This window comes from Scyliorhinus canicula, chromosome 5 (assembly GCF_902713615.1).
Source record: "Scyliorhinus canicula chromosome 5, sScyCan1.1, whole genome shotgun sequence".
Lineage (NCBI taxonomy): Eukaryota > Metazoa > Chordata > Chondrichthyes > Carcharhiniformes > Scyliorhinidae > Scyliorhinus > Scyliorhinus canicula.
This window is the reverse complement of record NC_052150.1, coordinates 72,732,774-72,747,505: the sequence shown is the minus strand read 5'-3', so window position 1 is coordinate 72,747,505 and position 14,732 is coordinate 72,732,774. Positions and strand designations below refer to the sequence as shown.

Sequence of the window (14,732 nt, the reverse complement as noted above, 5' to 3'; positions counted from 1 at the left end):
ATCAGAAATGCCTTAATAATAAAATGTTTTCAAAAAAATAAAAGTGGTGACGGGAAGAATATTTATCCCTCAATCAACAACACGGCATTAACAAACATCTGGTCATTGGCACTTTGCTGTTTGTGGGGGGTTTCTATGTACAAATTAGCTGTTGCATTTCCTACATTACAACAGTGACCAGATTTCAAAGGTACTGCATTGGCTGTAAATCGCTTTGAAACATCCAGTGAACATGAAAAGACGCTCTATAAATGCAAGTCTTTCTATTGTTTTTCTACAACAGAATGTATGTGGCTGTCTGGCCAGGAGATTTTAAAACCAGGGCATTAACTGTAGAACCTTTATGAGGTAAACTTCAGCAGAAAGGTAGGTTGAGAAGGAAGAGATGCTGGCTGAGAGAGGGTCAGATTTCTCAAACGAATTTGTAACATAAGCAATTCTAAACAAATCCGCACCGAATATTTATGGGTAGCTCATGCTTTAGGCATTCACCACCCAATCAATGTTATGGATTCTTAAAATGGTCCTAAAACTGAGATAAGATTGATTGCTCAATAATTTCCTGTCTTATACTTTTCCCTATTCTGAAACAAAGCTGAAACATTAGCTATGTAACAAGCCTTTGACTTGATTGCTGGTACTTTTATATTTCCTTTTATCTCTTCCCCGATTTCATTCAGGGAATATAGCTAAAATCCCAGCTGTGCAAGATACTTTTCCTAAAGTTTCAGTCATGTTCTCTCTTCCGGACACTTCAATTTTAATCAGAAGCATGCTTTAAAATGTTTGTATTCTACTTTTATAAGTCTGGTTGCGGCTGAAGGAAGTTTCCAGGTGGTCGACATTTCCCATGCATTGACACTGAGCATCATGCAGCAGCTTCATCACGCCCGACTTGGTGTCAGAACAAAGCCATTGAAACTTGCAAGAGGCCTCTCGCATGATTCGCGACGCTCAAAACATCTCGCGAGATTCTGTTGCAACCTGGATCTCGCCCTTGCTGGGCGAGGTCCAGATCTGTATTTAAATCAGCACAGTTGATCATTTAACATGGATTCACCCGGCGCCCAGGACTCACCGGCCGTGCCTGGGAGAGCTCGCCATGGCACCGTTTAATACTGTCCACACAAACGTGGACCAGTCGTAACAGCAGCTGGGAGGCTCTCTCAGGCCATTGGAGACCCCAGGGTGGTTGCAGACAGGGAAGGGTAGTACCCTGGCTCTCCCCCTGGCACCCTGGTAGGGCAGGGGCAGTGCCAGAGACAGGCTTCATGGAAGTCCCATGAGGGGAGTGGGGGGGATGCATTCATGTGTGGTGTGGGGGGAGAGTGGATGCTGAGTTTGGAGGAAGGGTGGTGGACTGCCAGTGATACGTGATTTTGAGGGGTGGGGGTTGGGAAAATGCTGGTGATGAATGGGTGGGGGTGGAATGTTGGCGAGGATTGGCGGGGACAGAGCCCCTGATACCCCCATGATGGGGGCCGGGAGGGGCAGTTAGGCTGCAGTGCTGACGGGGCACCCTTTAAAGATAGCACCCCAGTATCTGTGCGAGCTGATTGTTAGCTCTAACAGGCCCTTCCCCCATCAGGATTACAACGTAAACCATGCCCACTCATTCTCTGACTCCAAGAGGCACAATATTTGGAGTGAAAACTGGTCTGTGCCACTGGAAAGTTTCAAGCCTGATTTCAGTCTGAGCCTGACGTTTTGCCAAATTCTGGTAAGATTCTGCCCATAGTCTCCCGTTCACACATCCCCTTCTCACACCATCTTTGTTAAAACTAACTGGTCTGTGTTTGACAGGTTCATCCTCTTTTTTTCAACAAAGGCGTAACATTAAAAATCCTCCAGTCCTCTTGCACCATCCCCGTATCTAAAGAGGATTGGGTGATTGCGGCCAGTACCAGGGCAAAGTTCTTCCTTAACCTCTCTCAGCAAATTAACATGCAACCATCTAGACTGGGTGGCTCATCCATTTTAACTCCTGGAATCTTTTTTAGAACCTCTTGTTTATCTTTTTATTTCTTCCAGTATTCCAGTAAGCTATTTATTTGCTGTAGTTTGGCCAAGTCCTCTTCCTTGCTAAACACCAATGCAAAGTACTCATTTAGTATTTCAACTTTGCCTTCTGCATCCAACAACGAATCTCCATTTGGCCCTTAATCGGCCCACGCACTTGACTAACAATCCTTGTACTGTTCCTGTGCATAGAGAAGACCTTTGGATTCTCCTTTATATTCGTCACTAAAATTCTCATACTGTCTCTTTTTTTTTTTTCACCTCTCTGTACTTTTCATATTCTGCCTGATTCTCCCTTGTATTGTCAAGCTGACATCTGCTTTATGTCCCTTTTTCCATTTTGTCTTATCAGTTTTAGCAAAATAGGAGTAAAGGTGTACACAGTATGTAAACTGCCTCCTAATCAGGAAACCATTTAGCTGATCATACTGGTGGTGTTAGAATTTTATTCTAGACTTGGACAGAACAAACAAGGCCAGGGAATACATGATAAATGGCAGGACCCTGAGAAGCACTGAGGATCAGAGGGACCTTGGTGCGCATGTACACTGTTCCCTTAAAGTAGCAGAGAAGGTGGATACAGTGGTTAAGACGGCATATGGTATACTTGCCTTTACTCGCCGAGGCATAGAGTTTCATAGCATTTACACTGCAGAAGGAGGTCATCGGCCCATCGGGTCTGCACCAGCCCTTGGAAAGAGCACCCTACCTAAACCTACACCTCCACCCTATCCCATAACCCAGTTACCCCACCCAACCTTTTTGAAAACGAAGGGCAATTTAGCATGGCCAATCCACCTAACCTGCACATCTTTGGGCTGTGAGAGGAAACCGGAGCACCCGGAGGAAACCCATGCAGACACGGGGAGAACGTGCAGACTCCGCACAGACAGTGAATCAGCGGGGAATCGAACCTGGGACACTGGAGCTGTGAAGCAACTGTGCTAACCACTTGTTGCAGTGCCCCCTAAGAGCAGAGAGGCTATGCTGGAACTGTATAAAATGTTGATTAGGCCACAGCTAGAGTATTGTGTGCAGTTCTGGAATCCACATTATAGGAGGGATGTGGTAGCCCTGGAAAGGGTGCAAAGGAGAATGTGAAGAGAGATTGGATAGACTTGGATTATTTTCCTTGGACCAGATAAGACTGAGGGGGGATTGACGTGTATCAAATTATGAGGGGCATAGATAGAGTAGACAGGAAGAAACTTTTTCCCTTGGTGGAGGGATCAATGACCAGTGGGCATAGATTAAGGCAAGGGGCAGGAGGGTTAGAGGGGATGTGAGGTAAAACATTTTTACCCAGAGGGTGGAGGGAGTTTGGAACCCACTGCCTGAAAGGGTGGTGGAGGCAGAAACCCTCATGACATTTAAGTATTATTTAGATGTGCACTTGTGATCCCAGGGCATACAAGACAATGGGCTATATGCTGGGAAATGGGATTAGAATAGTTAGGTGGCTGTTTTTGACTGGCGTAGACTTGATGGGCCAAAGGGCCTTGTTTGTGCTGCATGACTCTCTGTGACTGCACAAATAATTGCCAGGCATAAATTTTCATTCTCTTTGAATAATAGAATTTATATCTGTGGAACAGTTGATAATGTCCATTTCATTCAAAATAGAGTGAGTATTACATTAATTTGTATTGAAAATATTGTCTTACTCTCCAGACATCCTGGGAATCAAGCACGCTTGGATTTTGGTTCACTGAATTATTGGAGCGAAATCGTCAGTTTTATTCCTGGATTTTTGAAGGGCGACCAAACTGCTTCTGGATGACTGGATTTTTTAACCCTCAAGGATTTCTAACAGCAATGAGACAAGTAATGCTAATCTCCTTGTATTTTGTTTATTGGTGAGGTTTTGTGCAACTAACATAGATGTCTGATTCTAATTAATATTTCTGAAGGTTGTGCAGGTGAAATTAACTACCTTGCTACTTTAATATCGACCCTCATTCTCAAAAATAAGACAATCTGATTCCCTGCTTGGTCTTTACTTAAAACTAATTGAAGTTATTTGTTACCGCTAGTCTTCCCAATTCACTCCTGGTCAGCTGCCATCATTCCACATTCCATAAACTTGAGCTCCATAAACTAAGTCGCATTCACTCAATAGCCCTGTGCTCGCTATTCTGTATTGGTTCCCAGTCCACCCATGCCTTGATTTTAAAATCCCTCCATGACCTTGCTTCTTCTCCAGCCCTACGACCCTCCCGGACCTCTGCACTCATCCAATTCTAATCTTTATCACATCCTTGATTTTAATTGTTCCACCTTTGGTGGCCATGCCTTCAAATGCCTCAGACGAACATGGGGCTCAGGAGCAGGAGTAGACTATCTGGCAATTCGTCCCTGCTCCATCATTAGATAAGATCATGGCTGACCTGATTGTGGCCTCAGTTCCCCTTTCAGCCTGGCCCCCATAACCCTTAACTACCTTGTTTATCACTGTGGTTAGCACTAGACCCGGGTTCAATTCCTGGCTTGGGTCACTGTCTGTGCAGTGTCTGCACGTTTGCCCTGTGTCTGTGTGGGACTCCTCCGGGTGCTCCAGTTTCCTCCCACAAGTCCCGAAAGATGTGCTTGTTAGGTGAATTGGACATTCTGAATTCTTCCTCGGTGTACCCGAACAGGCGCTATAGTGTGGCGACGAGGGGATTTTCACTGTAAGATATTGCAGTCTTAATGTAAGCCTACTTGTGAAACTAATAAAGATTATTATAATTATTAATCTATTTAACTCAGCCTCAAATAAATAAATTACCCAGTATCCACTGCTTTCTGGGGAAGAGAATTCCAAAGATGAACAATCCTCTAAATTTTCCTCTTCTCAAAGTATTTTTCAACTTGTTCCCCTAGATTTGGACTCCCTATAAGATCAAACATCCCTCCACCCCTCCCCCCAGTACCCATCCTATCAAGCCCTCTCACAATCTTATATATTTCAATAAGATCACCCCCTCGTTCTTCTAAACTCTAATGGGTATAGGCCTTGGCCCTGGGCTGAGTATTTCCCTGCCTAAACCTCTCCACCTCTCCTTTTTTTTAGAACACTCCTTAAAACCCACCGCTGTTTTTTCACCTGTCCCATATCTCCTTATGTGAATGAGTGTTAAATTGTATCTGATAAACCTCCTATGAAGCACTTTGGAATATCTTATGAAATTAAAGGTGCTATTATAAATGTAAGTTATTGTTGAAATTTATAGTCAGAGTAACGATAAAGACTTCGTAATCTAGCTCACTTGAATTAACTTCAATTATCAGTTAGAATTTCAAAGCATTTTGCATTGGGATGTTTTATTATTTTAATGCTGTTGTTTAATTGCAAATTGTTACATAAAGAACATAAGAACATAAGAACTAGGAGCAGGAGTAGGCCATATGGCCCCTCGAGCCTGCTCCGCCATTCAATGAGATCATGGCTGATCTTTTGTGGACTCAGCTCCACTTTCCGGCTTGAACACCAAATCCCTTAATCCCTTTATTCTTCAAAAAACTATCTATCTTTATCTTAAAATCATTTAATGAAGGAACCTCAACTGCTTCACTGGGCAAGGAATTCCATAGATTCACAACCCTTTGGGTGAAGAAGTTCCTCCTAAACTCAGTCCTAAATCTACTTCCCCTTATTTTGAGGCTATGCCCCCTAGTTCTGCTTTCACCCGCCAGTGGAAACAACATGCCCGCATCTATTCTATCTATTCCCTTCATAATTTTATATGTTTCTATAAGATCCCCCCTCATCATTGCACCGATAAATGTCAGGTGAGGGGACTGGAATGCCAGTGAGGATTTTGTGGGGGCGGGAGGAATGTTGCAGATGATTGTTGCGGGGGGGGGGGGGGGGGGGGGAGACCTCTGTGATGGGAACTGGGAGCCATTATGTTGCAGTGCTGATCAGGGCATCCTTTTAAGATGGCGCCCCGATATCTGTGGAGCCAATTGCCAGCTCCATTAGGCTCCATCCCGCCAGAGCAATGGCATAAGCCAAGCCCACTCTTTTTTTTCCCTATAAGAGACTTGATATTTGGAGAGAAAACTGGTCTGTGCAACTGGAGTGTTACACACCTGTTTTCAGTCTGATCCTGACACTTTGCCATATTCTGGTAAGTTTCCACCCATAAAAGTGCTTCCACGTCCAGTACAGGCTATCTCAGGCTGTGGTATAGATAATGGGCTGGATACTCCATTTCTGAGGCTAAGTGCCGTCCCCAACGGAGAATCCATGGTGGGAAATCAGCACGAATCCCTCACCGATTCCAGTACTGGTGATGGGCTAGCACAGAAGCCGCGTGGAACACCGGCGGATCGCGCGGAGAACAGCCGGAGAAGAGTGGGTCCAGGCCGCGCATGCACAGGGCTGACAAGCTGCAGTCGTGCACACCTACGCCCCACCGATCACACCGGGAAACATGGCGCGGCCGTGCTGGACCGCGTACCCACCTACCCCGACACAGTAGCCAACTCCCCCTAGTCCTAGCAGAAGCTTTCCGGCCACCGGCTCAGATCCGGCCAAGTCTAGCGGCACTTGACTCTGTCCGCAGCCAGCACGCTAGGTTTCCGACCGTTGGGACCACACGTGCTGTCGGATACTCGGCCCATCGTGGGCGGAGCATTGCAGATGGGCCAACTGAGGACGAGCCAACCGCATTGGGACTGCGTGCGGCGCACGTTCAGGTGACGCCGATTTGGAGGAGATGGAGTATCGTGAACTGGCATCAAACCGGCGCCTGCCCTGATTCTGGCGTCGCAATCCATCCTCCGCCCAATTGCCAATCCCGATTCAGCATCGGGCTCCTGAGAATCCCGCCCAATGTGTCTAAACAATTAGATGATATTGTAGGAAATTAATGTTTTCAATTTCTGGATTTTTAAAGTTCATTTATGGGATCTGCGCATCACTATCTAGGCCAGCAGTCATCGCCCATCCCTAAATGTCCTTGGGAAAGTGGTGGTGAGCTAGCTGCCTTCTTGAATCGCTTCAGACCATGTGATATAAAGATGTGCGGGTTAGGTGGATTGACCATGATAAAATTGTCCCTTAGTATTCAGGGATGTGCAGGTTAGATGGGGTTATGTGGATAGGGCAGGGGAGTGGACCTAGTTAGGGGGCTCTTTCGGAGGGTCAGTGCAGACTTGATGGGCCAAATGGCCTACTTCTACACTGAAACGATTTTATGGTTCTATATGTACACCCACAGTGTTGTGAAGGAGGGAGCTCCAGGATTTTGACAAAATGAAGGAATGGCAATATTTTTCCAAGTCAGGATGGTGAGTGTCTCGTAGGGGAACTTCCAGGTGGTACTGTTCCCATGTGTCTGCTGTCCTTGTAGATGATCGTGGTCCTAGTTATGGAAGTTGCTGTCAAAGCAGACTTGGTGAGTTCCTGCAGTGCAATTTGTAGATGGTGCACACTGCTGCTATTGTGGTTTGGAGGTGGAGGAAGTGAATGTTTCTGGAAGGGATGTGAATCAATTGGGCTGCTTTGTCCTGGATGGTATCAAGCTTCTTGTGTGTTGCTGGAGCTGCACTTATCCAAGCAAGTGGAATGTATTCCGTCACACTCATAGAATCATAGAACTTTCAGAACATGCTTTATTCTCAGAGCCCTGCTTCAACACTGGGATCTATTATAAAACTGTCAAACAGAAAACTGTCCCATTCGGAGAGAACCTAGCTTGTGTCTTTCCTTGCACACAGTCTCAGTGTTCTCAACTGCCAAACAGAAAAAAAAGACTCCAATCCAACCCAACTGTAATTAGCTTTCTATTTACCTTTCTTTCCTAAGTATTTATCTCCATGGCAACCTAAAGACCCACTGGGGTTTCTTAATGATGGAATTAAGGAACATAATATGTCATAATTAGGAAACTAATTAACCTTCTTTCAAAATACCCCACAGCACAAGTTCATCCTTAAAGGGGCATGGTACTTAAGAAACTACAGGGTGCGATTCTCCGCAAATGCGGAGAGTCGTAAAGACTGCCGTGAAACTGGCCGTGTTTCGCGGCAGCCTCCGCGCCCCCTCCCGGGACCCGATTCTCCCCCCCGGGTGGGGCTAGCAGCGCGGCCCCGTGAAGCACGGCATCACGGGCTTAGCGACCGTCGCTAAGCCCGTGCGCCAAGCGTCACGGCGGCTGACACGCGCAATTACGTCAGCCGCGCATGCGCGGGTTGGACGGCTCCAACCCGCGCATGCGTGGATGACGTCATCACGCAGATGCGTCAAACCCGCGCATGCGCGGGCCATCATGCCCCTCAGCCACCCCGCAGGATCAGTCCGCGGAGGAACAAAGAGTGCCATGGTTGTCCCGGACGGCACTTTGCGGCCGTTTTCACGAACGGTGAGAGCAGGTGTGTTTGCGTTCGTGAAAACGGCCGTAAAGGCCTGGGAACTCGGCCCATCGGCCTGGGGAGAATCGCTGTTCGCCGTAAAAAACGGCGAGCAGCGATTCGTGTCGTGGGGTGGCCGTGGCGGGGGGGGGGGGGGGGGGAGAATAGCGGGAGGTCGGGAAAAATGTCGGGAAGGCCCTCCCGCTATTCTCCGACCCATCGTGGGCAGCGGAGAATCGCGCCCACAGGCTTTTGCCAGTGTATGGGTCGTCACCACATAACTGCAAACCTGGAACAGATAACATTCAACTTCAGTGGTGGTGCAAAAGGCAGTAACAGATTGGTTTTCCTTCATACATTTTAGCCTGATTCCCTTTCCACTGTCTTCAAGATTTGGTTTATGAATAAATGAGGGTGGATTCTCCATTGCCCGACGCCGGTGTCAGGATTTCCGATCGGGCAGAGAATGGAGCGTCGAGGGAAAAACGGGTCTGTTGTCAAACCCATTGCAATGCTCTGATTCCCCCACTGACAGTCACAGCACACTACCTGCCCCATGCTGGCAGGAGTGATTTATATCCATTTGATTAACTGGCTCGAAGCCCCAGTCTCCTTCTCCCCACCCCCCTCCAAACCACGCTACGAACAGGTCACCTCCCATCCCACCCACAGCATGCTATCCTATCAGAGACCTCCATCAGTCACACCTGCTTGTAAGCTGAAGAGAAGTCCAGGCAATAGAGTGAAAAATCACTACATCTTCGCGTACCCTTCCCTAACATCTGGCGCCTCACACAAAAGTGTTTAAAGCAGTGGTTATGAATATCAGAGGCTTCCTGGAAAGCCAAGTAAACCTCAAAGGGCTTCAAATCCCTTGGCAGCCTGTGAAATGCATATCTTCCATTCTATTTCATACAGCAATGCATTGTGCTAGCCAGTGATTGATAGTTTTATTGGTCCGGACACAGCTGCTTAGGAAGTTTGTTTATTTACATTTCCCTTCACGCTTGAATGCATCTCAATTACTCTGCTTTGATGCCAGCAGCAATGTTTCTACACACGATTGGCATGATTGAGAGCTCCTCACCGCATCAAAAGGAGCTAAGTGCTTTCACTTCATTTTTCAGTAGAAAGCACGGGAATCCTTTTGATGTGGTAAGGAGCTGTCAGGTTAATCCCATGCATGTGTGTTGTGGGGGGGGATAGGGGGTGACCTGTTATTCCCGTGGGGTGGGAAGGATGCCCTTACTTGTCAGCAGGGAGGGAGGGGCACATGATATGCGTTGTGAGGGGAGGGGTGGGGCTGCCACCGGACCTCATTATTGCACCAGCCACTCAAATTGATGGCCCAATACTTGGATTCCAATGGAGTCCAACGAGCTCACGACCATGCATAAATTAGCATGATGGAGGGGAGACTCTCATGCTGGGCCCTGGTCCTAATGACGGCGGACACCAGTATCGATTCTCCGCTGCTGGGAACACTTAGGCCGGGATTCTCCGACCCCCCCCCCCCCCCCCCCCCCCCCCGCCCAGCCCCGGCCGTCCAGTTTTGGCCAGTCCCGCCGGCGTTAATTACTCACCTCACGCACGTCAGGACCTGGTAGGTGAGTGTGCGGGGGCGGTCCTCGGGGAGGGGGAGGGGGGTGCAGGGGGATCGGACACTGTGGAGGCCCCCAAGGTGGCCTGGCCTGCGATCGGGGCCTACCGATCTGTGGGCGGGCTTGTTCCGTGGGGGGACTTCTTTCCTCCAGGCCAGGCCCCTGTAGGGCTCCACCATATTGCACAGGGGCTGGCGGGAGAAGGCAACTCCCCGCGCATGCGTGAAAATACGCCGGCCGGTCTGCACATGCGCTGAAATACGTCTGCCGTTCTGTGCATGCGCGAGATCACGCCAGCCGTTGTGCGCATGCGCGAACTCGTGCCAGCTCATCGGCATCCACCTAGCCCCCGTAAATGTGGAGAATTCCTCACTTTCAGGAGCTGTAGATACCAGTTTTCCAGCCGGCTTGGGGACTTAGTCTCCAGAAGGGTGAATTTCGCCCCTCGTCTCCAGAACGGAGAATCCAGGCCTTATTTGAAGTTGTAGGACTAATATAAGGCCTTGGGCGGGATCCTCTCACCCAGGGCCGGGCCGGAGAATCGCCGGGACCAGCGCAATCGTGCCACGTCACCCCGACATCGGTCCGCTGATTCTCTGGAGAGTGGAAAATCGACGCCATTGGCGCCAGTCAGGGCTGCTGTATGGGCCCCCATCTCCCACCCCGGTGATTCTCAGCCTGGGATGGGCCGAGCGACCACGCTAAAAAAAGCAGAGTCCCGCCGGTGCCGTCCACACCTGCTCTTACCCGCAGGACCTCGGCATTGTTGCATCTGGTGGCGGCATGGTGGGGGGGAGGGGGTCCGACCCCCCTGACTAGCGATTGGGGTCTACCGATCGGCAGGCCATCCTCTCAGGCTGGGGCCTCTTTTGTTCCGCGCCAGCCCCTGTAGCCCTACGCCATGTTCTGTCGGGGCGGAGAAGGGAGCCACTGCATATATGAGCATTGGCGCCGGCCCCACTGTACATGTGCAGACCCGCGGCAGCCATCTGACGCCGGGGATCAGCAGCTGGAGTGGCGTGGGTCGCTCCAGTGCTGTGCTAGCCTCCTGTAGGGGTCAGAATTGCTGCTCCTGAGGCCATGTTGATGATGTTGATAAATGCGACGGCGTTTATGACGGCATCAACACCTAGCCTCAGGATCAGAGAATCCCGTCCCTTGTGTTGCATATTAAAGAAGCAGTCGTGATTCTTAGTTGAAACACGCATTCCTTTCTTCCTTAATATTCCTGTGGGAAGCAGCTAGAAATGGATTCAGTCAGCCTGAACAAAATAATTGCAATAAAACTGAAGAGCTTAATCTTTAAACCACTCAGGAACACTTTGTTCATCAATTCTTTAAAGTTTTAGAAAGAGAATTGTGTTATCATGTTGACGTGAACAGTAAGCACTGCATCAGGAATCTCACACCCAATTAGATGTGTAATTTTGCATAGCATTTCAGATGCACAAAGGAATTCAATTTATATTGGCACATTCAAAAGCTTTCATACCAGAAAATCCCAGCCACGAATGAGATCGAAAGATTTTGGCCATACTATCAATTCAATAATTGTATATTAGCTGTTTTGCATTTTTTTTTGCTGAAAAAGTGCTTTAGGAAGTCTTAAAAAGGCAACTTGTGATGGGGATCGTACTGTAACACTAGGAAACACATGATAGTGAAGAATTGACTTATACTTCATTGATGAAACAAGTTACTTGTGATGGTGACTCTTTAATTTTTTATTTAACAGGAAGTTACTCGTGCCCATAAAGGTTGGGCACTTGATAGTGTGGTTCTGTGCAATGAAGTTAGCAAATGGATGAAAGATGACATTACAGCACCCCCTTCAGAGGGAGTCTATGTTTATGGACTGTATCTGGAAGGAGCTGGATGGGATAGGCGAAATTCAAAGCTCATTGAATCTAAACCTAAAGTGCTATTTGAGTTGCTACCAGTCATCCACATTTCGGCTCAGAATAACTTGAGTAAGTATGCAATACATTTGCAACTCTTGAAAATAACCATCAGCTGAATTTAACATATTAAAGCTGTATAATATAATAGATATCACTAACCGATGTCCAAAATGTATCCTTTGTCATCTTGGGATTTTAGATTGGTGAACTTGGTTAAAAAAAAGAGCTTTTGAATTTACTACATGTGATTGTCAATGATCCATGCTTCTCTGGGATCAATATTAAAATGACTTGCTGGAATAACTGACAAATTTTGATATATGCATTTAGATTTCTGAGAATATACAGCTTGGATGTTCAACTATTGGTAAACCAATCTCACACAATTTCCAACACCCTTAACCTTTGTCTTCACACAGTTCTCCTTTATATGCATATGAAAGACAAAATTATAAATTGGTAGTCTGGAAATAGCAGCTTACTGTTCACAGAATCACAACGGTTACAGCGCAGAGGAGACTATTCAGCTGGTCATGTCGTGCTGGCTCTCCATTGGAGCAATTTACCTCATGTCACTCCCCAACTTTCTCCCTGGAACCCTGCATGTTCTTCCCTTTCAGATAATAATCCAATTCCTTCTGAAATGCCTTTATTAAATCTGCCTCCATCATGCACTCAAGCAGTGCATTCCAAATCTTAACAACCTGCTGCACAAAAAAGCTTTTCCTCATTTCCCATTGCTTCTTTTGCCATTCCCTTAAATCTGTTCCTCTTGTTCTCCATTGTTCCATTAATGGGAACACTTTTCCCTATCCACCCTGTCCAGCCCCCTCATGATTGTTCATGTGGTTCCTTTTCTCCAAAGTTACGCAGCTATCATTAAATTTCTTTTTTTGACACACCGCTTTCTTAGACAAATCTAATTTAACCTGGGCGATGTTAATAATGATCACCATTATTGACTTACTTATTTCTGTCTCTGCAGCATTGCCTGTCTTCACCACTCTCAACTCCTCTGTAAATGAAACCTTTATCAGTGCCTACATCATCCCCAGATTCTGCCACTCCAAAGATCTTCTGACTGGCAATGTATCCTTCACCCTTTACAAACTCCAACTTATCCAAACCTCTGCTGCATGTATCTTGACCCACGCTAAATTCCAATAACCATCACTGCCATCCTCACCTACTTACACTATTTCCCAATGCATCTCATTTGCAAATCTTCGCCATTAATTCCTCCATGTACTTGCCTCACCACACTGCTATAATCTCCAAAAAAACTTACATTCCTCCTGAAAGCTGTATTCCCCATTCTTCTAATTCTGGGTATCTGGGCATTTATAAAATTTATAAATAGTCAGAGATTTAAATTTAGAATGTGGGATACTGAATATCTAATTTGTAGCAACATTTTCATGATTCAGAGTAACCTACTGATTTTTTTAAATACCCAATTCTGAAAATGCTGTGTATTACATCGGTAGAGTGTAAATGTACTCCATTTCTCGTAATGCTGTTTCTTTCCTCTTGCCAAGGTGCAAAAGATCCGCGGTTATATCCATGCCCGATCTACAAAAAACCAATCAGAACTGACTTAAATTACACGGCCACTGTGGACCTGCGAACAGTTCAGCCCCCTGAGCACTGGATCCTCCGTGGAGTAGCACTACTTTGTGATGTCAAGTAAACAAGATCAAACAGTAACTGGGAAAATTGTTCCATCAACTTTGCTGGCACATAGACATTTGCATCTGATATCAATACCGACCTTTCAGCTTTACTGAAAGTAATTATAAAATGTCTCTGGTTAATATACAGGAAGAAAATGTCATTTTTAAGTGTGATTGTAGACTTTTGTTTGATTTAAGGTGATAATGGGTATTTATTGATTCAAATTTCTGTAATTACATTTAATTTTGACTGTGAATGCATTATCTCATGTTTTAGCTCGTGCCCGGACTCGTGTACAAGAGTTGAAAATCTCTTTGTTCCACTGTGGTCGTGATAGCTTTTTCCATTTCAGTTTATTATGTGCAGAGTCAGGTCTTATTTTATTAGACAAACTCCTGCAGAAAAAATATTCAAAGCTCACCAGTCTTGAAGCTTCTGTCATATGGCATTGATATACTTTTAAAGATGTATTTTTGTAATAAGTGCTGAATATCTGCAACCATACTGAAAGTAATCTTTGTGCCAGATTTGTCAACAAATTTCATAAAAGTGCTACAAAAAGATTTGCCTCAATTTGTGTAGGTAGATAACAATAGCCTATTTTTAACGACACGACTATATTCACATATCTTGGGTGGGATGCTCCGTCCCACCACGCCACATTTCTGCCTCAGCCCACCAGCAGGATGCTCTGTTACGCCGGCCGGTCAATGAGGTCTCCCATTATGGGGCAGTCCCACGCCGTCGGGAAACCCCCGGGCTGTCGGCAAAACGGAGAACCCCGCTGGCGGAGAATCCCGGCCCTTGTGTTTCAAAAGAAGAAAGAAAATAGAAAATTACTGCACAGGACCAGGCCCTTCGCCCCCAAGCCTGCACCGACCATGCTGCCCGTCTAACATATAAAGCCTTCTTCACTTCCGGGGTCCATATCCCTCTATACCCATCCTATTCATCAATTTGTCAAGATGCCCCTTAAACATCACTATTGTACTGCTTCCACCACCTCCTCCGGCAGTGAGTTCCAGGCACCCACTGCCCTCTTGTGTAAAACAACCTCCCTCGCACATCTCCTCTAAACTTTACCGCTTGTACCTTAAACCTATGTCCCCTAGTAATTGACTCTTCCACCTTGGGAAAAAGCTTCTGACTATCCACTCTGTCCATACCCCTCATCATTTTGTACACTTCTATCAGGTCG

The 14,732-nt window shown here is 46.6% G+C and overlaps 1 protein-coding gene across 1 annotated transcript in view; it reads left to right on the top strand.

The window, feature by feature from the left end:
* Positions 1-14,095, top strand: part of dnah5 (dynein, axonemal, heavy chain 5) — a 458,053-nt gene extending 443,958 nt beyond the window's left edge. Inside the window, exons 77-79 of the mRNA XM_038797206.1 lie at positions 3,691-3,843; positions 11,695-11,929; positions 13,399-14,095. Of these exons, the coding sequence (XP_038653134.1) occupies positions 3,691-3,843; positions 11,695-11,929; positions 13,399-13,550 (540 nt within the window). The 3' untranslated portion in view covers positions 13,551-14,095. The remainder of the gene's footprint in view (positions 1-3,690; positions 3,844-11,694; positions 11,930-13,398) is intronic.
* The last annotated feature ends 637 nt before the right edge of the window (positions 14,096-14,732 follow it).